Source organism: Lathamus discolor, chromosome Z, assembly GCF_037157495.1.
Source record: "Lathamus discolor isolate bLatDis1 chromosome Z, bLatDis1.hap1, whole genome shotgun sequence".
NCBI classification, from domain to species: Eukaryota; Metazoa; Chordata; class Aves; order Psittaciformes; family Psittacidae; genus Lathamus; species Lathamus discolor.
Genome location: NC_088909.1, coordinates 23,036,658 through 23,060,173, shown reverse-complemented (window position 1 = coordinate 23,060,173; position 23,516 = coordinate 23,036,658). Strand labels below are relative to the sequence as shown.

General features: G+C 56.3%; 1 protein-coding gene across 7 annotated transcripts; it reads left to right on the top strand.

Annotated features, from left to right (window-relative positions):
• Positions 1-7,089: 7,089 nt before the first annotated feature.
• KIFC3 (kinesin family member C3) lies at positions 7,090-23,064 on the top strand. 7 transcript variants are annotated; one of them, XM_065661481.1, is made up of 20 exons: positions 7,090-7,711; positions 9,209-9,354; positions 11,014-11,161; positions 12,918-13,114; positions 15,084-15,149; positions 15,706-15,849; positions 15,934-16,173; positions 16,838-17,011; positions 17,123-17,270; positions 17,342-17,472; positions 17,565-17,676; positions 17,895-18,076; positions 18,156-18,260; positions 18,395-18,525; positions 19,133-19,256; positions 19,823-19,952; positions 20,061-20,290; positions 20,861-20,995; positions 21,325-21,433; positions 21,937-23,064. In XM_065661481.1, exons 1-20 carry the CDS (start codon positions 7,642-7,644, stop codon positions 21,960-21,962), a joined length of 2,748 nt encoding a protein of 915 aa, XP_065517553.1. In that variant the 5' UTR covers positions 7,090-7,641; the 3' UTR covers positions 21,963-23,064. The 7 variants fall into 7 exon arrangements, with proteins under 7 accessions (XP_065517553.1, XP_065517552.1, XP_065517550.1 ...); XM_065661480.1 differs by lacking the exon at positions 7,090-7,711 and adding an exon at positions 7,947-8,039; XM_065661478.1 differs by lacking the exons at positions 7,090-7,711; positions 21,937-23,064 and adding an exon at positions 7,947-8,039 and having other exon boundaries at positions 21,325-21,691.
• Positions 23,065-23,516: the final 452 nt, after the last annotated feature.

Here is a 23,516-nt window from a genome sequence, read left to right as displayed (position 1 = left end):
ACCCATGCAGGAGGACACTTCCCAGAAATGTGCCCAGGACCATGGTTGTCCTGGATGGGCCCACAGGTGACAGCAGCAGGCTGGTGTGGGGCAAGCAGGGCAGAGGCTGTGGCAGAAGCAAAGGCTGGGGATGAGAAGCAGTCAAATACCTCTGGATTGGGGTAATTTTCACTAAACATGTCTGGATGCTTGTGCATAGGTTCTGTGTTTCTTCTGCTGGAGTTTCCCTAAGGGTTAATCAGGCAGTACGTTTTGTCTGGTGGGCTGAAGATGACAGTAGTTGAATAAAGATGTCTGAGCTCCACAGATCCCCAGTCCCGCCTCACCTGGGATGCTGAGCACCTTGACCATACCTCAGTACCACTTAGTTCTCCCTCTCATCCTTATTTTTTCACCTGACTCCTCTCTAGGATCCCCAGATAAACCTGAAAGCCCGGGAAGGTTTGCATGAAAACAAGCAGTGACCTGGCAGTTATTCCAAGTCAGCCTGTACAGAGCCTCCTGCCTGCTTCTCCTGCATGCACTGCCACATTTTCCTTAATGTCTCCTCGTTTTTCCAGTTGGGAGTGATTGCTCAAGGGATCTCCTGGCAGAGAGGACTTGGGTTCACCCTTCACATCCCGCTCATCTCTAAGGCATATGCATTAAAATATGGGTGTGGGTCTGCTCCTCTCCTTCAGGACAAATTAAATCTGCTCACGCAGCGCCGAGTGCAGGCAGCAGAGCTGGAGCGTGTGGCTGTTTAATATTCATTGGGCATAGACATAAAAGTTTTCTTCTCCAAAATAGCCTTGCACAGCACTGTGCTGCTCTGCTTCCCTAAGCCTTAGTGGGAAGCTGGAACTCAACATTTCCTTTGCTTGTCTCCTCAACTTCCACTGCCTTAGCCAAGAAGCAGAAGATCCTTTTTGGGTATAAAACCTCTTCTGAGGATGGATCCTGGCAGTTTATTTGCAGTTTTCAATTCTGTAGTCTGCAGTCATAGAATGATGTCTTTGAAGCACCAACATGGGAACAAGGAAAAAAGACAGAGAATTTGGTCCCAGTTAGGTCCACAACAGTTAAATCACCATGAAATACATTTCAGTAAGTTAAACTAGAAAGACCTCAGCCTATTTTCTTGTTAAGCGCATAATCCCAGACTGGTCTGGATTGGAAGGGACCTTAAAGCTCACCCAGTTCCAGCCCCCTGCCATGGGCAGGGACACCTTCCACTAGAGCAGGTTGCTCCAAGCCCCGTCCAGCCTGGCCTTGAACACTGCCAGGGATGGGGCAGCCACAGCTTCTCTGGGCACCCTGTGCCAGGGCCTCAGCACCCTCACAGGGAAGAGCTTCTGCCTAGGAGCTCCTCTCAATCTCCTCTCTGCCAGGTTAAAGCCATTCCCCCTTGTCCTGCCAATACAGGCCCTTGTCAAAAGTCCCTCTCCGGATTTCTTCTTGTTGGTCCTTTTAGGTATTGGAAGTGGGAAGCAAGATAGGATGGGTTGGGATGACATGCGCCAGCTCAGGAAAAGAAACAGCTGGGAAGATCTAGCCCAGAAGCACACAGAGGTGGTGGGAGCATCCCTGCAGCACTGGGGAGACAGGATACTCAGGAGCTGGTGTCTCAGGACTGTGGGACTCTGCTGATGCCCACCCAGGAGCTGGCACAGGCACCGCTGCTCTGGGGCTTCAAGCTGCATTGGCCAGTGTGAGCATAGGGACATCCATTATATATGACAGGCATCAATAATGAAAGGGAGGATAATGTTTCCATCCCACTGGAGGACTTCTGGTGTCAAAAGCTGCAGAGCAGTAGTGGTGCAGCATCCCACACATGCTGGTATGTGGGATGAGTGGAGTGGCTGGGTCCTGTTGGACAACCTCAGGGCAAATAAAAACTATTGGTGACAGAGAGTGCACCGAGGACCTGGTGGACCAGAGCAGCTGTACCCATGCCGGGATGGACTCACAGTGGTATTTTACAGACAGCTTGATATCGAGCAGTCAAAGCCAGTCTGTGGGACTGCTATTTAACTCCCAAGGAGCATATCCCACCTTGCTTGCACATTGTTGGCATGCAGCTGAGCCCACCTCATGGATTACCCACCATCACCATATTGTCCTTTCCATGGGGGCATTTACTTTATGACTACAGGGGTATTTCCTTCCTCCCTGTAGAGGCTCTGATTGACTTACCTGTGCTCATGCCTCACCTAGCTGGATGTTAGCTAGCATTGCAACCTCCAGGCCCGCAGCACAGCACAAAGCAACCTCAAAGCTCTTCACCAAATTATTCTGAATTAACTGCTTTTGCTTCTTTTCTTCTCTGAGGTCAAGCAACACTTCGGAGGACACTAAAAATTAATGGTTTTCTGAGAATGGAATGTATTTTTCAAACAAGGTGGCTCCCAGCACTCTTGCCTGTGCAGAGGAAAGCCTAACCCTTTGCACACCCCATTACCAGTGTCAGCCAGGGTAAGGAGGTCGGTGGCACTGCAAGGGCTTGGCTTTGAGAAGAAGATGAGCAGCAGAAGTAGCAAAAGTCTGGACAATTTCTCACCTGTAGCTACCATCTTGAGACATTTTCTTATCTAAAAAGAACTGCAGAAAGAACCTGAAGTCCCCAGACGAGGGTCCCAAGGATGCCCTGAAAACACTGGCTGGGGGACCACTGGTGGGCTCCTGCCAGACCAGGAGCTCCAGGCCCTCCTGCCTGTGATGCAGGAGGAATTTCCTTGGTAATCAAGCTGCCCCATCGCTGGGTCCTCTCAAACCAGCATGAGCATCCCCCGGCTTACAGTCCAGATTTAGCCTTGGTCAGGACACCTCATGCTTATTCTTAGCCTTGTTTCCAAGAACTGCTTTATAAGCAGGAGCTCATGTTGATTAATGCCATGAAACATTAATGTAACGACTTAGCAGGTGAGCTGCAGTCCTCCTGCAGCACAGATCCTGGCTCCCCAGCAGCCGGCATGGCACAGGATGAGCCTGGCAGTGCTCTGCTTAGGGGATGTGCCTCCCCTAAGCATCAAAGCCAAACCCAAATTGTACCTGAAGCCAGCTGAAAAACATAATGAAGATAAAAGGTAGGTGGGATGGAGGCTGAGGGTTTGGTGCGAGGGCTCTGCAGTGCAGCCCAAGGTTGAAAAAGAGGTTGTTTTTGCCATTTACTTAATATAAATTTTATTTGCATGTGGAAAGGGGGCACAGGCAGAGCTGAACTGTGGTATGCAGCAGCTCCCAGCCGGACTGGCTGGCTCTTCCATCCTGCCCTGGGCTGCTCCTGCACCCAGCATCTCAAACCCAGCCTAATTGGTGTGTGTGGCTTAGCTAGGGGGCTGAGCCAAGCTGTGGAGCCCCACCAGCACCACAGCATGGACAAGACAAGGGGGAACGGCTTTAACCTGACAGAGGGGAGACTGAGATGAGCTCTTAGGCAGAAGTTCTTCCCTGTGAGGGTGCTGAGGCCCTGGCACAGGGTGCCCAGAGAAGCTGTGGCTGCCCCATCCCTGGCAGTGTTCAAGGCCAGGCTGGACGGGGCTTGGAGCAGCCTGCTCTAGTGGAAGGCGTCCCTACCCGTGGCAGGGGGTTGGAACTGGATGAGCTTTAAGGTCCCTTCCAACCCAGACCAGTCTGGGATTCTACGGCTCTATGATCCAAAGGAGCTGCTGAGGCCAGCAGCAATCCTTGCAACACTGCTCCCCAGTCTCTGCTCTCCACCCAGCTCAGCACAACCCTATCTCAAGGATCAGAACCTCAGGGTTGAATTAATTCAGTTGGTGAAGTTTAAAATGAGTATTAAATTTCTCAGGAGCATGCTAAGACTTAATTAAAGCTCCTATCTTTGCACAAAACAGCAATGTAGGAATGCAGGGGGGTCATTTCTGCTCTGGGAAGGGTTTCATGTCAGTTTAGCAGACCATGCCCCAGCAATGCCGAGAAATCTCCTCACCTCCTCAAGGAGGGACACAATTAGAATAATGAGCTGGGTTATAATGAATTGTGCTCTGGGGACACATTCTCAATGGTGTCTGGTGCTTCTGGTAGGAATTTTCTACAATGTACAGGAGGCTTCAGGTATGCTCCTGCCTGCATTCCTGGACTATGTTACTGGGTTGCTTGAAGGAAGGGGAGGAGGAGCTGAATTTTTGCTAGCATTTAGGGATGTTTTAGCTGTTTTACAGATGCAGGTTAGGTATTTGCTCAGGGCAGAACAAATGCAAATGCAAAAGGCCCCACTCAGTGATGCGTTTTGATTGCTGGAGGTTCACTTCATTCAAGTAAAAGGCAAATTAACCTGCCTGACTTCACAGCAACTCTTCTCACCGACAGCAAAGGCTGGGCTGAAAGCAAAGGGCTGAACTGCGTTTTCAATTCTCTTCTGAGTCCCAGTGGTGGGCCAGTGCTGATGGTCATCGATATATTGAGCTGCCCCCCACCTGCTGGGTGCTAGCAGGGGCGTGCTGCTGGCACCAGCACTGCCTGTCGCTGCCTTTTCTCTGCCTGCAAACAGCAGTGTTCCTAAAAATACCTTCAGTGATGTCGTCAGCTCAGGTCCTGGAGACATGACATCCAAGAAAAGGAGGACTGGAGCATCGCTGGGGGACCAGACTGAGATGAGCCCAGCCAGAGCCAGTGAATCCCAAGCCAGAATCAATGAATCCCTGCAGAGAGGGGGAATACAAGCAGGCTACCTGCTGCCTGCAGCCCCTCCAGCCCATCTGGCAGCAAGTGGGCATTCCCTGGGACTCACAGCACTCCCTTGAGCCCAATAGCAGTCTCCAAGGGAAATGGAGTTGTTGCATCCAGCCCTAAGAAACCTTGCTTCTGGATCTCTAGGGATCCCTGCCCCTGGTGTGCTGGGGCTGCTGCAATGCCATACTGTCTTCGCCAGCAGCCTGGCATGGAGGGTGTTTCAGTGCTCCCAGGTGACTCTTTGAGTATAGCTTTTGGCACAAAACCCCCTTCTGAATCTCTAGTTTTGCTTCATGCTTATTCATTAAGTTATTCTTCTAAACTGGGAAATTCACACATATGTCTGGTTAATTTAGACTTGTTTAATGTAATTGATGCAACTTATGTGCATTGCATAATTGCAATAACATTAAAAAACGGAAGCATTCAAAAGCCAGGAAATTAATTACCAGTTAAAGTCATTTACATAAACATTTATTTCACCCTTACAGCTTATAAACGAAGACAGTGATGACACAACATTCCAGTTGCTATTGGAAAGTAGAAGGGAACTTGATGTGTATTAATATTATCTCCAAACTAGCCAAAGGAGCTGCACACAATCAGGGTGTTGATGCATAAGAGCATAATGCAGGGCCTCTGTGGGCACACACACATGCATGTCTGTAGACACACACGTGTACTCCCATGCACACTGAGGGCTCTGTAAATCCCAGACTGGTCTTGGTCGGAAGCACAAAGCTCACCCAGTTCCAACCCCTGCCATGGGCAGGGACACCTTCCACTAGAGCAGGTTGCTCCAAGCCCCGTCCAGCCTGGCCTCGAGCACTGCCAGGCATGGGGCAGCCACAGCTTCTCTGGGCACCCTGTGCCAGGGCCTCAGCACCCTCACAGGGAAGAAGTTCTGCCTAAGAGCTCATCTCAGTCTCTGTTTGCTTCTCAGAGAACAGAAGCTGTGCCAGGAGCATGGCAACATGGAGGGGACCCTTCTCTTCCCTTTTCCTGGGGTAAGTGGCTGGAGCGATTTGTGCCCCCCACCCAGTGACTCCCCATTACCCCCCCACCCATGGGGCTAGCTGGTGGAAGGGGATGGGATGGTGTCCTGGTAGAGGTCTCTGAGAATGTCCAAGAGGGAGATGCTGGGATGAAAGGACAAGGCCAAATCCTGCTCTAAACCCGGCCAAGGGGAGTGAAAGGCTCTCACAGCACAGCAGTGGGGAGGTGGAGGATACACGTGTGAGGGGAGCAAACCTGCTGCAGGCAGAGCCTGCGGGGCTGGCACTGAACCTGCATCTCCCATGGGACCCCCACCCTGCACCCCTGAACTTGTGCAGCACCCACACACCCCAGCGTGGGGACGGGAGCCAGCAGCACGGGGCCGCCGCTGCAGCTATGGTGCCACGTCAAGTTTTGTTGTGGGAAATATCTGGTAATGCCAGGTAATTACCATGTGCAAGTCATGAGTAACTTGTGTCACCCAAACCAGCCATTAACATGCTGACGGTACGTGCAGGGCAGGCAGCTAGATACAAATCAAACCCTAAAAACGTGTATATAAATTATATTTCAAGCAGAATTTTTTGTTGCCTTTCCACGCCAGGCGCTCTGGAGACGTCCCGGGGCACCCTGAGCTGTTTTCCTCGTGCCTGTGGGCTGGAAACACGTGGTTTTCCCGATGAAATCTGTCGCCCCAGGGCCACGTGGAGCCTGGGGTGCATCGGCGCCAGTGCTGGAGGGCGCTCCGACTTCGCGAGCAAGGCGGAAGAGGGCTTGGATAGACCAGGGCTCCCTGAAGAGCCCCGGGACCGGGATGGGAAGGGCGAGGGACACCCCAGGAGCCCCCCAGGGCTCTGACAAGGGGGGACCGGGACAACCCGACCCTCCCAGGGCTCCGTCGAGAGGAGCCGGGCCGGGACCGGGGACGCAACGGGAGCTCCAAGGCTTGTGTCCCGCCGCAGCCCCGTGCTCCCGGTGCGGGGGGAGCCGCCGTCTGAGGGGAGTCTCGGGGGTTTCCATGGCAATGGGAACGGGGCGGAGCTCGGCGTTTCCGTTACCGAAGTGCCCGAGAGGGCGGGGCCGCGGCTGGCGCTGGCTCTGGATGGCTCCGCCGCTGCCGCTGTCCCGCGCTCGGTGAGTGGCCCCACGGCACCGGTACCGGCACCGCCGGGGAGGGGCGGGGGTTGAACCGGGCTGGACCGGATCGGAGCGGGGCTCTCTTTGTCTGAGGGGCAGCGGCACGGAGCCCCCGGGGCGGCGGCGAGAGCGCGGTTCCCCGTTAGCCTGCAGCGGGCGGCGCCAACGGGACCGGCTCCAGGACCCGCTCCGGCACAGCCGAGGCGCGGGGCGGGGCAGGGCACTACCGCGCCTCCGCGTACCGAGACCGGCAGCGGGACCGGGGGGGCGCTGGGCGCGGCTGCGCCTTCTGTGCACCGGGACCGGCACCGGGACCGGGACCTTGGACCGGGCCCGCGCCGCTGCGCCTTCCGCCCCGGGTGGCGCCAGTTGGGAGGACAAGGGACCCCCGCGGCGGGGGTCGGGGGGCGGCCCCCGGGGTCCCCGTGCCCTCCGAGGCACCCCAGGTCCCGGCGCTGCGCTGCGGTACCCGCCCGACCCCGGCAGTGGGAGTCGGCGGGGGCTGCCCGCGGTCCCGGAGTTAATGAATACATAACGCCCGGTCCGCAGTTAGGAGGAGCCTGGGAAGGCTTCAGGAATGAGTAAATTAATTACAGGGACGGTTTATGTCACATCCGCCGGGAGCACGGAGGGAGCCCGGGGCTTTCAGTGCCCGGGTCCCGAGAGTGGAATCGGGATTGATGCAACTTCCCGCGGGAGTCGGGGCCGGCGTTGCCGTCGCGGTTTGCGCCAGCCCTGGCCCCTGGGCTCTCCCGGCTGGAAACTGAGGCAGGCTGAGATGTCTTTCCTTGCGCTTATCTGCAGAGGTGCTGTGCTCAGGACCCCCGTGCCATGATCACATCCCGCACGACCTGGGATCTGGGATCCGCAAAAGCCTGCTGGAAGGACCTTCCCCGGGACAGCGAGTTCAGCTCACGCCCTTGCTCACGCCTGGGGAAGGAGAGGCCGGGAACAGGCCAGCCTGCATTTTTCACATTTCTTTCTGGATGAAGCTTGGGATTTGAGAAATGGAGACTCGGAAGCGGGCGCAAAGGCGTTGGTAGCTTCTGGGGTGAGCGGAGAGGGCGGCCTTCATCTTCCTCCTGGCGCTTCTGAGCGGGAAGCCGAAGGAGAAACGTCAGAATTTAGCATGTAAATAAGAAATTGGAGCGAGACGCGGGGCCCTTGTTTCTCCCCGGCCTCGGCTCCTCGGGAGGCTCCTTCCCCGTCCCGGTGCACGGGGCCCGGAGGTGAGTTCAGTCGAGGCTTTTTCTTTGGGCTGTTTCGCTGGTGGGCGGGTGGCTGCTTGCCCCGACCTGCAGCCGTTTGTCGGGAAACAGACCTTCCTGCCTCCTTGCTGGAGGTGCTGGGTGGGTTTCGGCAAAGGGGGAGGCTGGACCCCCCCGGTTTGAGCTTTTTTTTGCTGTTGGCTTCAGCAATCTCCAGCCCTATGTGCTGTCAGCCACTTACCTGTGCGCTGCTTCTTCCCTGGCAGTGGGGCCAGCCCAGCCGATCACTGGATTTCCAGTGCTTCCTCTGCCTGGTGGCTGCTGCTGCCCATGCCAGGGTGAGGATCGCATCACCTTTATCTGGGCATTCTCTTTGGAAGCATTTGATTGTCACAGCGCGTGTGAAATGTTACGGTTAATTACAGGCTGGGAAGAAGTCCAGAGCAATGGGCTGACTTCATCAGCGCTCATCTCCCTCCAGGTGCTGCTTCCATCTCTGGCCCAAGCTCCTCCAGAGAATTTTAGGGGAAAAACCTGCATTGGTGGAGTTTCATTTGTGGGTTGTTGCTTTTTTCCTGCCTGCCAGAGGTGCCATTTGGGTGCCTGCAATGGTGGCAGATGGGGAAGGGGCACAGTGCCCCCTTAGGGATGTAGCCCTCTCCAGCCAGTTTTCCCATGGCAAAGGAGGGCACAGCCAAGGGTGAAAGATCTTCAAGATCTGTTTTCCTTCCGTGCAGCTCAGAATTGCTTCCCTGTGTGCTTTTGGGTTTGGCTGCATGACAAATGAAGGAAATACTTGGGAGCAGTGGAGGGAGGTAACGGCAGGGTCCATCCTCATGGTTTCGGTGATGCAAGCTGGCACTGGCAGCTTTTCCAAGATGGGGTTGTGGGAAGCGGAGAGGCTTGGCGAGGGGCAGAGGTGGCATGTCCCCAGTGAGGGACAGATCTGGTCCTGGGCAGAGGTGGTTGCTACACCCTGAGCTGTCATTACTGGTTGTCTCCGCCCCCTGAAGGGCTGATTTTTCTAATTAACATAATTAATATTTTCAATAAAACTCATGCACTGTCTGTGCCGCCCCAGTGCGGTGGCGGCAGCGGGGAGGAGGAGGTGGGTTTGCTGAGTGAGGCTGAAGGCCGTGTCCCTCTGGGGATCTCATGTTGATCTAGGGATGCTTTTTGCCCCATCTCAGGTCCTGGGCGGGACACGCTCATCACTGGGAGTGGAGTAGACGCCTCTGCCCAGGTTCCTCTGCCGCCTGCCCTGGTTCACCGTAAAATCCTCAGCGTGAGCTGGCCGGACGCTCCAAAGCCCCGTGGGCTCTGCCTGGCTCTGCAGGTGAGGAGGGTATTTTTGGGGTGGTGGGAAGGACACCCCACATCCTGTGGGGCCATCCCTCAGTGGGAGCTCCCCATTACCACAGCCAGTGTCATGCCCCAACACCGGTGTCATGGACCTGGAGCAAAGCTGCTGCCTGGGTGGGGAGGGAAGAGGATCTCCAGGAAGTCAGAAGGAAGGCATCAAAAAATGCTGGGGAGCAGCCCAGAATAACATCTTCTGGGTCACTTGTGGGTCATGTGGACAGGAGAGCTCAAGGCAGATAAGAAAATGCAGCATCCTGAGATGGTGTTTGCAGTGAGGTGGAGGAGGAGGAGGAAGGCTGCTGTGTCAGGGGAGAGTCAGGACACTGCATACTGGTGTTGATGCCACCAGTTCATGCTGAGCTTCGGGCAAATAATTTAAATTCCCCTTCTTTGACAAGAAGGAAAACATCTTCTTATCTCACAGCAGCCTTGATGCATTCCCTCCGGCAAAACCCTCCGGAGTCTTAAAGGTAGAGGCACAGCAGACACGCATCTTCCAAATTGCTCTCAAATATTTTGGATGTGCTAAGTATTCACCCGTCTGATGGGGTGAGGCGGGTTTCCTGCCACCTCTACCCGCAGGATGAGGCCACAGGCTCTCAGATAAGGTGTAAGTTTGAGCAGGGCAGGGAGCATCTCTGGGAGCTCGGCTGATCGGCAGCTCAGCATTCCAAAGGTATCTGTGCTACAGTGCTTTTATAAATAGTGATTAAAAAAGCAGGTTTATTTTTCTTTCCCTGTGAGCTGGTGCTACATCCGATAGGTAGAGAATTTGGGATCTTCTGTATATTCTTTTCCCTTCTTCTCAGTTTCTTCTCTGCATTTTCTTTTTTTCTTGAGCTGTGCTCTATCCCACAGGGTATGGTGTTCCCACCTGAGCCATGGCTCACCAGCAAGCAGCTTCATATCCAGTGCTGCCTGCAAGCCAGGGTATGGTGTTTTTTAAGGCCATAGAGAAAAAAATAGGTACTAATCAGAGTAACTGCATGAGCAAGCTGAAGGAAGGAGATGTTTGTGGGGATAACTGAAAGAAACATTGTAAGTCCATTACAGCAGCTTCTCATCAGTGAAATCCCTTGGAGGGAGGATTTCCCCAGGCCCTCCTGTCCTGTCACAGAGTCCGAGGCTGGTTTGTGTTGAAAGGGACCTTAAAGCTCATCCAGTTCCAACCCCCTGCCATGGGCAGGGACACCTTCCACTAGAGCAGGTTGCTCCAAGCCCCGTCCAGCCTGGCCTTGAACACTGCCAGGCATGGGGCAGCCACAGCTTCTTTGGGCACCCTGTGCCAGGGCCTCAGCACCCTCACAGGGCAGAACTTCTGCCTAAGAGCTCATCTCAGTCTCCCCTCTGTCAGGTTAAAGCCATTCCCTCTTGTCTCATTGCTACAGTCCCTGATGAAGAGCCACTCTCCAGCATCCTTGTAGGCCCCCTTCAGATACTGGAAAGCTGCTGGGAGGTCTCCACGCAGCTTCCCTTCTCCAGGCTGAACAGCCCGAATGTTCTCAGCCTGTCCTCTGGAATGTCCTCCCTCCTCTCTCCTCCTGGCCAGCCTGGTGAGATGCCGCTGCCAGATCTATGTTGTGCACAGTTGCTGCATCTCAGCTCCCCACCCTGTTTCTTCTCATGGACACAGGCCCTGCGGGAGGCATCAGAGCAGCAGCGGGAGGAACGTCAGCCCCGGGCCCCGACACTGGCCTCCAAGAAGTTGCTGTCATCTCCCTGCACACCAGCAGTAGCCACCCCAGGACAGGCAGCCTCCACCATGGACCTGGAGAAAACAGGTGAGGGGGAAGCAGGGATGCAGTGGTGGGCGCTCAGGAGGAGGGATGGGATGGCATGGGATGGGATGGGTGCAGGGAACCTGCCAGCAGGTACCAGGAGGACCTCTCCTCTTTTGGACTGGGGAGATAGTGGGTGTTGATAGAAATCAAACACCAGCCAACTGCCAGGTGGCACCAGGCCACCGATGAATTATTTAAAAGGGTGAACAGAGCCAGTGAGCATCAGCAAAACCTACCTCCCTCTGAAGGAAAATACAGTGCTTCTGGAAATGCTGGGGCTGAGGAATCCATCTAACAACTGCTCTCCCTAGGATGCTCTCACAGGAGGAAGGTGTTAGAGCGAGGAGGAGTGTGTTATCCGTGCAGGATCACCCCTGCCTGGCATTTTGACATGCAGCTGGGTGTTGCGACTTTGAACCTAGCTCTGCCTTCCATCCGAGATTTGGGATTAGGGTGGATGATGCGTGCAGAGCCCCTGTACCTCCTGTAATCTTGTTTTATCCCTGCACACTCCCCAAGGGGTGAGAGGTGGCATTCCTGTTAACTTCAGAAGTATTGGGGTAGGTTTTGTGTGTGCTGGGTTCAAAGGGAACATCACAGTCCTCTGCCTGAGCTCAGCTGAGCTTTTGGTGTGGAAAGAAAGAGAAGCTGGTGTCTGTTGTCACACTTCCAGGATATTCAGCCCAAGTCAGAGACACAAAACCCAGGAATCACTTCCACAGACATTGCCGGATAAGTCCCATGTCATATAGTTGACAGCAGAATCATGGTTTGGTGCCAGCGTTTCATTTTCTGTCCACTCTGCTGGCTCTAACTCCTTTGAAAAGCAGCAAGTCTGATTCACAGACAGAGAAAGTCTTGCTTCTTGTATTTAGGTTGTTTCCTATGAACCAGCCAGCATCTTCCTGCAGGGAGTAAAGTAGTTCCCAGCATCACCTCCTGCCTTGAAAACCTCAAGGTTTCTGGTGGCAGCAGCTGAAATCCATGGCAAGCAGTGAAGGGCGCCGGGCAGCCAGGATCCTGGCCGCCACTTTGCCCGCTGCAGTGCCTCATCCCCACATTGGGAATGAGTCAGGCCAGCTCATTTCTTCTTGGGAACTACCAAGTCATTTAGGTATTCATTTGTCAGGCTCTGATGTACAGCCAGGTTGGCTTCCGTCAGCACTGGTGGCCCCATTAATGCACAGAAAACCATGTTTAAAGTAATAGTAGGAGGTTGGGAAGCCGAACGCACAAGGATTAGGCAACACGGCCGACCAGGGTACCGATCTCATTTTAATTTGGCTTCCATTATGTTTGTGTGTAATGATGCAGTCTTTAATAACATGATCACATCCTGGTTTTCGACTGTCACCCTGCTCATGCAGTAAAGAGGATGCCGGCATGAATCAGAGCCATGGTGAAGGCAGTTGTTATCTGAATGAGGCAGCAGCACCTTGGCATGTGATGGGGCTGGGTCACAGCGTGGTGGCCTGGGCAGGCACTCAATATTACGGCCTAGGATGTTCTGCTGGCATCAGCATAACCCTTTGGATCCCACCCTCTCCCAGGGACTCACGCCGTTGGTGCTTCTGGCCACAGTCAGCACCATGGCATGCAGGGTGTACCTCCTGGCACACCGCTGCTCTCCGTGGGACTGCTGCAAGTCTTGTTTCCTGCAGTCCCACCTCCATCGCAGCCCCTGGGATTCTCCCCATAGCTGTTCCCCAGGGAGGCAGATGGGTCCTGAGCAGCTCCATCTTTGCTCCCACTGCAGGAGGCAGGATCTGCAGTGGGAAACGTGCCAGTCTGCCGGCAGCCCGGCCCTTCCCGGTGATCCAGAAGGTGATGGCCTCCATGGCGCATCTACAGGAGGAGAAGCTGCGGCTTCAGGAGCAGCTGCTGGCGCTGCAGGAGAAGCTCGCTGCTCGGGAGAATGATGAGCTTTCCCTGTCTCTCCAGCTGCAAGGCCAGGTATGGCGGGGACAGGGCAACACAAGAGAGTTCACTGGGATCCCCACCTTCAGGCTGTGGCTTGGCTGGAGCACTGTGGCTTGCAGTTAGTGAGGGTCATGCTTGGAAGGAGCGTGAGACCTCACAGAGCATTGCGCGTGGGGATGAGCTGGGTGCTCCTGAGCACTGATGCCATCCCATCAGCTTTGGCTGTGCCTCCCTTGGGATGCTTGCAGCCCCTTGTTTGACGTTGTGGTGACACCACAGACATCTGGTGAGGGCATGTGGCTCCTTGGGTATGATGTGGCTGGGAGGGCTTTGGGAATCAGGGTCGCAGCCTTGCGACCATTGTCCAACCTCCCAGAGCAGGACAAGTTTGTTAGACTGATGCAGCAGGTTAATTTTAGTGACTTTTGAGAGTCAGGAGGTAGAAAGTGAATGTGAAGGCACAGAGTTGTCTGCCAAAGGGGAGAGCATTTTGGCTGCCATCACCAGAACCCTCCTCAGATCCGTTCCACACCACCGTGACTGCATCCTCAGTGCAAGGACCTGGGTCATCTCAGGGAGATAGAAATTCTGGCTGCTCATAAAGGCATTTGCATGTGGCTGTTGTGGAAGCTGTTACAGTCAGGTTCTGCTTGTTCCACGGGTGTCAAAAAGGCGGAGGTAATTGTCCTGCATTTGGTTGGCATACTCTGTATGACACAAGCGTGAGCGCTGGCAGGATCCGGCCCCACGCCGGCCAGTTCGGCAGCAAGCACACAGCAAAGTGCCGACCCAAACTTCCAAAGCCTGGGCATGGCTGGGCCACGGCTTCAGCCAGATCCGGCTGCCAAGGAATCCCTGTCGTCTCCAGAGAGCAGGATGCAGCTGGAGATGCCTGAGCAGGTAGGAGATGGAGGTGTATTTTGGGGTGCTGCTGGCACAGGGTGCGGTGGGCAAGCTCCGGCGTGTGTGTCTAAAAAATGCCTTAATAATCTGCCTTCCTGAGCATAGAAATGGGATTTTCCCACTCGAGTGCAAGGCTGCTGTACACGGCACACGATCAGGGGCTCCTGATGCCGCAGGGAGCAGTTCCCTTACCCAGCTTGTCACCGCAGGACCCACACTCTGTGCCAAGTGTGCGGAAGCTGCCCCTGTCCCTGCGAGGGTGTGCCCTAATAGCTGATGATTGCCATTAACTGCAGCACTGTGTCAGCACATCCGCACTGCGATTGGAATCATAGGATCATAGAATCAGCCTGGTTGGAAAAGACCTTTAAGGTCTTCAAGTCCAACCATTGGCCAGCACTGCCGAGGCCACCACTAACCCGTGTCACTGATGGCCTTGGCTACACAGTTTGTGAACACTTCCAGGGACGGTGACTCCACCACTGCCCTGGGCAGCCTGTTCCAATGCCTGAGCACCCTTTGGGGAAGAAATTGTTCCTAATTTAGTATCCTATTAATCAGCAGTTCCTAAATGATGGTCCATGGAGGCCCACTTGCTGGTTGTTGTGATGGAGCAGCAGTCTGCCGTGTCCAAGTGAGGGGTGTGCCTGGGGAGCATCCTCCTGTCAGAGTGGGACATGGGGACTTCTGGAAGGGTTCCTGCTTCCTCTTTCTCCAAAGATAACTTTCCTAGAAAGAAAAATAGAGAAGGCAAAATGGAGCTGCGTTGCAGGACGGGCACTCCAGGCTCTTGAAGCACAATTATGGATAGGTTTGTTTTCTTCCTTCTCCAAAGACGCTGCTTTTTTTTTTTTTTTCTTTAATAATGGTTTCTGCTAATGCTCAACACGGACAAATTACACACATGGTCAAACAAGGTCGAAGCAGGCCTTTCATTAAGGCTTGTTTTAATCAGCTCATGTGAATCAGGCGCTCAGAGCAAGGTGGAAAATTAAGGCATAACAAAGGTGCGAGCCAGACTGGTGGCCGGCGTGGCACCACGGGGTCTCCTCCAAAAGCTGCTGAGATGCCTCCCGGTTAACCCTGCCTGTGTTGACAGATTGAAGCTCTGAAGGCAAAGCTCCTGGAGCAGGCGCAGGAGATCGGGCGGCTGCGCTCGGAGCTGGTGAGCTGACACCACACTGGGGCTGAGCCACCCCTGCCCTCAGGGACATGGGAGATGTGGCGGGGAGGAAGGGGCACATGGGGAGGGCCCAGGAGGATTGAAACGTTCCAGGGTCGCAGTTTGGACCCTGCAAGCTGAGAGAAACACTGAGGGGTGGAAGTCTGGGATCTTCTGTCCAATGCAATGTCACAACTGGTGGCTGTTGGCAAAGGTACCCCCTCTGACACTGTCACCCTGCAGTGGGAAGTGACAGATTCTCTGGGGGCTGGGGTACCCTGGGGACAGCAGACGGGGTGGTCCCAAGGCAGGGTGGGGGGGGCTCTGACATGGAAGGTTGGGGGTCCCCGGATGGAGGAGGCTGGGGGTTCCCTGGGGGCAGCAAGGTGGAGGCTTTTATCGATGCAGTAGGCTGAGGGGGGTCTCCTGTGTGCTGATGAGGGCTTCCCTGGGTGCAACAGGCTGCGGTTCCCTGAGCATGGTAGGCTGGGGGATGCCACAGGCTGGGGTTCCCCAGAGTGCATCGAATTCCAGCTCCATGGCGCCCGTCCCATTGCAGGGCAGCACGGACGTGGAGAAGCACCGGGACCTGCTTGCGGCCGAGAACGAGCGCCTGCGTCAGGAGATGAAGACGTGCGAGGGGGAGCTGCGGGAGCTGCGGCGGCAGCAGCAGGCGCCGTGCCGGGACTGCGCCCACCTCCAGGTGAGTGGCTGGCGGTGGCTGCTTGTCAGCAGGGTGATGGGCACCCATGGGTGACACGGCCTCGGCTGTGCTGTTTGGGGCCAGGAGAACGCCGGGCTGCAGGAGCGGCTGTCCCAGCTTCAGCGGGAGGCGGAGGAGGCGCGGGCCAAGCTGGGGGAGCTGGACCTGGAGGTGCAGCAGAAGACGAACCGCTTGGCCGAGGTGGAGCTGCGGCTCAAGGACTCCCTGGCAGAGAAAGCTGAGGAGGAGGAGAGGCTTAGCCGGCGGCTGAGGGACAGCCAGGAGACCATCGCCAGCCTCAAGTCCCAGCCCCAGCAGATAAAGGTGAGCACCGAGGGGCTCTCCATAGAATCACAGACTCACAGCCTGGTTTGGGTTGGAAGGGACCTTAAAGCTCACCCAGTTCCAGCCCCTGCCATGGGCAGGGACACCTTCCACTAGAGCAGGTTGCTCCAAGCCCCGTCCAGCCTGGCCTTGGACACTGCCAGGGATGGGGCAGCCACAGCTTCTCTGGGCAACCTGTGCCAGGGCCTCAGCACCCTCACAGGGAAGAACTTCTGCCTAAGAGCTCATCTCAGTCTCCCCTCTGTCAGGTTAAAGCCATTCCTCCTTGTCCTGTTCCTACAGGCCCTTGTCCAAAGCCCCTCTCCAGGTTTCTTGTAGCCCCTTTAGGCACTGGAGCTGCTCTAAGGTCTCCCCTTAAGGAGCCTTCTCTTCTCCAGGCTGAACCAGCTCATCTCTCTCAGCCTGGCTCCGGAGCAGAGCTGCTCCAGCCCTTGCAGCATCTGATCCATGTCTCTCTGATCCTGGCAAAGCAAGGGGAGCTGGGCTGGATGCCTGCTCAGGCCTAGTGGGTGCCCTGCAAGTGCCACCCGTCCCTCTGCCCTGTACACGAGTGCAGCACTATGATTCTGCAAATGAGCCAAAGCTCCAACCTCGGGTGCTGCGTTCCCAGTACACCCCATCTCTGGGTGCTTTTCTCTCACAGTACATCATCAAAACAGTGGAGGTGGACTCAGCCAAGATGAAACAAGCCCTGTGTGAGAGCCAGTCCCGAAACCAGTACCTGCAGGAGCAGGTAGGGATGCAGAGGCAGGTGCTAAAGGAGATGGAGCAGCAGCTGCAGAAGTCCCAGAAGACAGAGGCTCAGCTCCAAGCTCAGGTCTGAGTGCAAAGCAGGGAAACAGAAACCACCCGGCCCGCCTCCGTGTGCTGCGGTGCAGCAGTGAGTGCTCATAGCTCATATACCCCTCCTTGCTTCTCTCCCACCCAGATCATGATGTACGAGGCCGAGCTGGAGCGAGCCCATGGGCAGATGCTGGAGGAGATGCAGGCAATGGAGGAGGAGAAGAACCACGCCATCGAGGAGGCATTTTCCCGTGCTCAAGTGGAGATGAAGGCAGTGCATGAGAACCTGGCGGGTGAGGAGGGCGTGGGGGGCTGGGGCTGGGGTGTTGTGCCACATGTCCCTCACTCTGCCTCCTGCCTGCAGGCGTCCGGACCAACCTGCTGACTCTGCAGCCAGCGCTGCGCACCCTCACCCATGATTACAACAGCCTGAAGCGGCAGGTCCGAAACTTCCCTCTGCTCCTCCAGGAGACCCTGCGGAGCGCCAGGGCCGAGGTGAAATCCCCTCCTTTCCCAGAGCTACCACCCTATGCCAGTGGGGATGCTGCGGGGGGTGTCACTGAGCCGCTGGTCTCCATCCCCCACAGATCAGCCAGGCCATCGAGGAGGTGCACAGCACCAACCGGGAGCTGCTGCGCAAGTACCGCCGCGAGCTGCAGCTCCGCAAGAAGTGCCACAATGAGCTGGTGCGGCTCAAAGGTGCGTGTCCCATCACAGGAGAGTGTGTCCCTGAGAAGGGAACAGGGCAGCACCACCCCACTGCACCCCAGCACCATGAGGTCCCTCTAAGATGCTTGGGTTGGCAATGAACTGCATTGGTCGGCAGTGCTCTGCCTGCCCAGTGTTTGATGGTGATGGGGGTGGCAGCAGAATGTGATGGGGCTGACACCATCCCTGCATCCCTCTCCTTCTCCAAGGAAACATCCGTGTTTTCGGGCGGGTCCGCCCCATTACAAAGGAGGACGGCGAGGGTGCAGAAGCAGCCAACGCAGTAACCTTTGACGCTGACGATGACGCTGTCCTGCACCTCCTGCACAAGGGGAAGCTGGTGTCTTTCGAGCTGGATAAGGTCTTCCCCCCACAAGCATCACAGGAGGAGGTGGGTGCTGCTGTCCGTGCTGCTGGCATGATGGGAGAGACACAGCCACCTTCTTCTGACATCCCCGGTGCCCCTCCAGGTCTTTCAGGAGGTTCAAGCCCTGGTCACTTCCTGCATCGATGGCTACAATGTCTGCATCTTTGCCTATGGGCAGACAGGGGCAGGGAAAACCTACACGATGGAGGTGAATTTGCCTGGCTTTGCTTCCCTCTTGGCTTCCCATCCCGTGGTGTCCAGTCTGAGCACCCTCCCCTAACCAGGATAAGATGAAAGAGGGTGACGCATGTTCTCCCCCCATTTCTCACCTCAATCCATCAGGGAACAGCAGCAAACCCAGGGATCAACCAGCGGGCCCTGCAGCTCCTCTTCTCGGAGGTTCGGGGCAAAGCAGCTGACTGGGACTATGCCATCAGTGTCAGTGCTGCTGAGATCTACAATGAGTCCCTCAGGTACGGGCAGGGGAAAAAGCTCTAGTGGGGCACCAAAGCTCACCTGGGCATCACCCCACGCTGCTCTGCTCCTGTCCCAGCAGCCTGGCCTTGGCTGCACAGCTTGTTCCTTGGGCTCTGGGTTTGGCTGTGCAAGGGTTTGTTTTAAATTTCTTAGGGGATTTTGATGCACGCTGCCCTTCCAAAGCGCACTCCCTCAAGCTCTGTTACTTAGGCTCCCAGCCCTTCCAGCACTCCCAGGCACGGATGCCAGAGCAACCCCCTCTCCTCCCTTCCCCAGCACCCCCCCCAAGATGTTATATTTAGAAATTACTAACTGGGAGCATAAGAAATATTTTCCTTCCCGGCCCAGCTGCAGGCTGGGGGGAGGTTGGGAACACAACCATATGGGTAATGTGGATGGCAATAAGGACTAGGTCTGGGTTGTGTGGGCATGTGGGAAGCCAAGAGCCAAGGGCTATGAGTGGGATGTGCCACGTCCCGGGAGGACACAGTTGCTCTGGCAGCCTGGGGTCACAGCTCTGTGCCATGGAGGGGCTGCAGTGCCAGAGGGGAGCCGTTGCCTGTGACCCCCTGGGATGGTAATAACAGGTACCCCTTTGCTCAGGGACCTGCTGGGGAAGGAGCCGCAGGAGAAGCTGGAGATCAAGCTGTGTCCTGATGGCAGCGGGCAGCTCTACGTGCCAGGGTTGACCGAGTTCAGGGTGCAGAGTGTGGAGGACATCAACAAGGTGCAGAGGGGCAGGGGGAGGCACAAGGGGCGCAATCAGAATCCCAGACTGATTTGGGCTGGAAAGGACCTTAAAGCTCATCCAGATCCAACTCCCTGCCTCAGGCAGGGACACCTTCCACTACACCAGGTTGCTCCAAGCCCCGTCCAGCCTGGCCTTGAGCACTCTCTGGATGGGGCAGCCACTGGGGGGCTTGTGATGTGTGACCCCTGGTTTGGGAGTGTTTCTGAAGCACTGGGGAGCAACAGAGATAAAAATAGGTCCCTGGGTGCGATGTGACGGTCACTGAACCATGGGTGAGCTGCAGGGGGTTAAAAATAAAAGTGTGGGATCCGGGTGGCTCCCAGGGGATTAGCGGGATGACGGCTGTCACTGCAGTGCCTTGGCTGTCAGCTTCTGGCTTCCCTGCGTCACCCAGGCTGAGACCTGACAGCAGTCATCACCCCAATGGGCCAGGCACCTCGTGGGGGCTGTTGTGTGGGTGGCAGGGGGTTTATGGTGCGTTTGGAGCAGGTTGGCCTCACCACCACCCCCCCCCTCCGCCCCGTCTCCTTGGGCTCTGCCAGGTCTTTGAGTCTGGCCATGTCAACCGTGCAACAGAGTGTACCAACCTGAACGAGCACAGCTCCCGCTCCCATGCCCTCCTCATTGTCACCGTCCGCGGGCTTGACCGCAGCACGGGGCTGCGCACCACAGGTGGGTCCCAGAGCAAGCCCCTCACCGGGGTGTTGGGCCACAGTGGATCCTGAGGGGGTGCGTGGTGCTGATGGCAGCCATGGCCACTTGTTTGCTGTGTGTCCCCAGGGAAGCTGAACCTGGTAGACCTGGCCGGATCGGAGCGTGTGGGGCGGTCGGGCGCGGAGGGCAGCCGGCTCCGTGAGGCCCAGCACATCAACAAGTCCCTCTCTGCACTGGGGGATGTCATCTATGCCCTGCGCTCCCGGCAGGGCCACGTGCCCTTCCGCAACTCCAAGCTGACCTACTTGCTGCAGGACTCGCTCAGCGGTGACAGCAAGACCCTCATGATGGTCCAGGTAGGGCCTGGGCTCCTAGTGCCTGTCGGTAGCAGTATGGGGTCTGGGAATGGGTTTGGTCCCAGTGCTGCAGGAGGCAGTGGGGATGCTGGAGGCTGGAGAGGGACCAGGCTTTTCCATGGGGTCTGCAGTCGTGGGGCCAGGGGAAGCTCTGTTGCTGTCTCTGCACCCCAGACAAGGCCAAGGGGTGGGGGATGAACTTGGAAGATGAACTCCTGCCATCCCTGCCTGCACATGGGTGCTGGCACTATGCAGACCATGTCTTTGCATGTTGACATCTCCCCATCCTGTCTCCCACTGGGAGGATGCTGGGCTGTGGCAGCTCCTCTATCCTTGCCCTGTGATTGCCCCCGGCCACCTGCTGCAGCTTTTCCTGGCTGTCCCTAGCACCAGGGCAGTTGGTGACAGGGTATCTGACCAGATCAGACGCTGGACGGGGATATCCTGGGAGCGGCAGGTTAATAATAGCATCTGGCCGGGGCATGGCCCGGTGTGTTGGCTGGGGTGGGAGGGCAGCCCCGGCAGTGCAGGCAGCTGCTGGAGTGACTGCCTGCTCCTGCCTACGCATAGGTGTCCCCCGCCGAGAAGAACACCAGTGAGACACTGTGCTCCCTCAAGTTTGCTGAGAGGGTTCGCTCTGTGGAGCTGGGTCCCGTCTCCCGCAAGGCTGAGCTGGGCTCCTGGCCCAGCCAGGAGCAGCTAGAGGTAAACAAGGGGCTGCCCCTCCTTTTCCTTCTCACCTCTGTCGGGGGGGGGGGGTTCCTTCTGTTTTGCACCCGTATGGGTCCCAGGGCTGTTTGCTGTTGGGTCCCTCCATTGGGGATCATCACTTTGTGAGGGCACAGGTTGTCCCCAAGCAGTGGTATCTGGCCAAAGCTGCCACTTCGGCTCTTCCAAGCACTGTTTTACTGCAGCCCCGTGGTACCCCCAGAGCACAATCGGACACCATGTTGCCCATGAGCCCATCCCTGTTCCTTCCCTCTGAGGACTGGCACGGGCTGACCTTGGGGCCGTACCCCTTCATCTCCTCCCAGGGTGACTCTTCGGGGACCACAGCACCCCTTGGCCGGGCCCACGTGTCCCCCAGCCCGGGGCACCTCTCTGGCCGTGCCGCCTCCATCCGCAGGAAGCTCCAGCCCTCAGGTGGGTGGTGGGACACCCCAGCCCTGCTCTACACCCCAGGTACCCTGCCAGAGCCCCTCCATCACCATCACAGGCTCCTGCCCCCAGCCTTGTCCCAGCCAGGCACAGGCAGGCAAAGCCAGTGGTGGCGAGGTAGCTGATCTGTGATCAGCTCATTAACTATTGGCTAATAAGCCATGGGAAGCTCGGTTATCACTTCCCCAAGAGTGCCCTGCTGTGAAGCTGCAGCCTGGGGTGCCCATAGGCTGAACCTTTCTCCCTTCAATTTCAGCCTGAATTAGGGGCAGCCGTGGCTGCCAGGTGAGTGCCTGCGACCGGGAGCCGGTGGAGGGCTCTGCTTGGCCCCACGCAGGGCAGGACAGGGGCGCTGGGCTCTGCCGCTTGCAGGGGTGCTCATGGGGTGCTTGTGGGACCAGTGCAATGCAGCATCTGCCGTAATGCTCCCAATGGGGCCAGGGCAGCGATGGCCATGCCCACTGTGACCCACACTTCTCTTCCTGCAGGGAAGCTGAGGCCTGTGCCACTGTGACAAGTGCCAGCCTTGGCACCAAACCTGCTGCGGGACCAGGCTCCACATGGTGCTACTGAGAGCTGGCTGCTGGGAGACACAAAGGCTTGGGTGCAGTCCCCTCGCCCAGCAGGACTCACAACCAGAGGGTGATGGCACCTCTCACATGAGCAGCACGGGGCCAGGGTCTCCCAGCAGCCAGACCCCCATCGCAGGGTGGGGACAATGGTGCTGGGCAGGGATCTGCCCTCTCAGACCTTTGTCTCTGTGACCTTTCATTGTTGCTGGAAGGATGTTTTTAGCCCGAGGGAGCTCCTGCGTGCTCCCTCCATCTCTCCAGCTTTGTTTCTAGAGGTATCTGGCTGGAGGGGGTGCTCAGAGCCAGGTGAGCTCCTGGAAATGTCTCTGGGGGCCCAGCCTAGGGCTGCACTGGGGCAGCTGCCTCATGTCTTATAGAGCAGCGCTTCCTCTGTTTTAAGCCAGAAAACAAATCCTAGCAGTTCCTTTCCCTATGTAGGTTTCTCAAGCCCTGTTGTTGCATGGAGGCACCCCAGTGCCATGCATGAGCCGAGCTGCATTCCCCACGGTGCCAGTGCTGCCCTGGCACAGTAGTACATGGCACCAGGGTGGGTTTAGCTGTCTGAAATGAAGCTATTGTAAAGTTCTTTACCAGTTGTCTTGTCAAGAGCAATCACAGCGCGGTCACGATGAAAGTGTTTGAAATATTTATACCCTGTTTACATGGTCTTGGAATGGAAAACAAGTGGAAAACAAACAAAACCCCCCTCCAACCCTCCAGCCCAAAAGCTGTTTGATTTACATATGGGGATGGAGGCTGGCAGGGTTATGGGAGGAGGTGGCATTGCCGCTCAGATCTCTGAGCACCCACTCTTGGGTATGCTTTCTTCTGTTGCACATGCCTGACCGGCTGCACTGATGGCTCCTTCCTACTGGCTCCTCTCCTCTTGCTCTTCCACAGCATATTCTATTAGAAAAAAAAAAAAGCAAAAAAGGGAAGAATAAATTTAGCCTTTTTTAAGATTAGATGTTTCTATGTATTTTAATAATAATAAAAAAGCCTGTTTTGTAACAAAACTTATTTCAAATAAACTGTTAAATCCTGTCCTCCTGTGCTGCTCTTGTTTCTGCAGCAGGATGGGTGGGTGCTCCCTCCCATGGCAGAGCATCTCCCTCACAGCTGGTAAAGCCCATGAGGGGCTTCCCCCTGGAGCTGTGCCTGGGAAAGCCTGACCCCACAGACCCCAGGCTGCAGCTACCCACCTCCCTTCATTACCAGCAGATGGAGCTGTCAAACACTAAGTAAGCCCCAGCACTGCAGTGTCCTGCTCTACCTCATGCTTCTCCCCACTGCGGGGACTGCTGGGGGCTGGCGTGGGGCCTTATCACACCCCAGTTGGGTCCAGGCATGGGGTCATCATCAGAAAGGCCCTGGGTGAGGCAGCAGCAGTGCATGCAGGACACACACAAAGTGCACAGCATCTTCAGCCCCGTTCCTGCTGTCCTGAGACCGCACATTGCCAGGGCCTCTTGCTGCCTGACCCACTTTTAGAGGAA

Excerpts from the sequence above, each read along its gene's own strand:
- KIFC3 (XM_065661481.1), top strand. The coding sequence starts at position 7,642 with ATGATCACATCCCGCACGACCTGGGATCTGGGATCCGCAAAAGCCTGC. Across the intron at positions 17,012-17,122 it reads AGGCTCAGCTCCAAGCTCAG|ATCATGATGTACGAGGCCGA; the intron begins GTCTGAGTGCAA and ends TCTCCCACCCAG. Across the intron at positions 20,996-21,324 it reads CCAGCCAGGAGCAGCTAGAG|GGTGACTCTTCGGGGACCAC; the intron begins GTAAACAAGGGG and ends ATCTCCTCCCAG.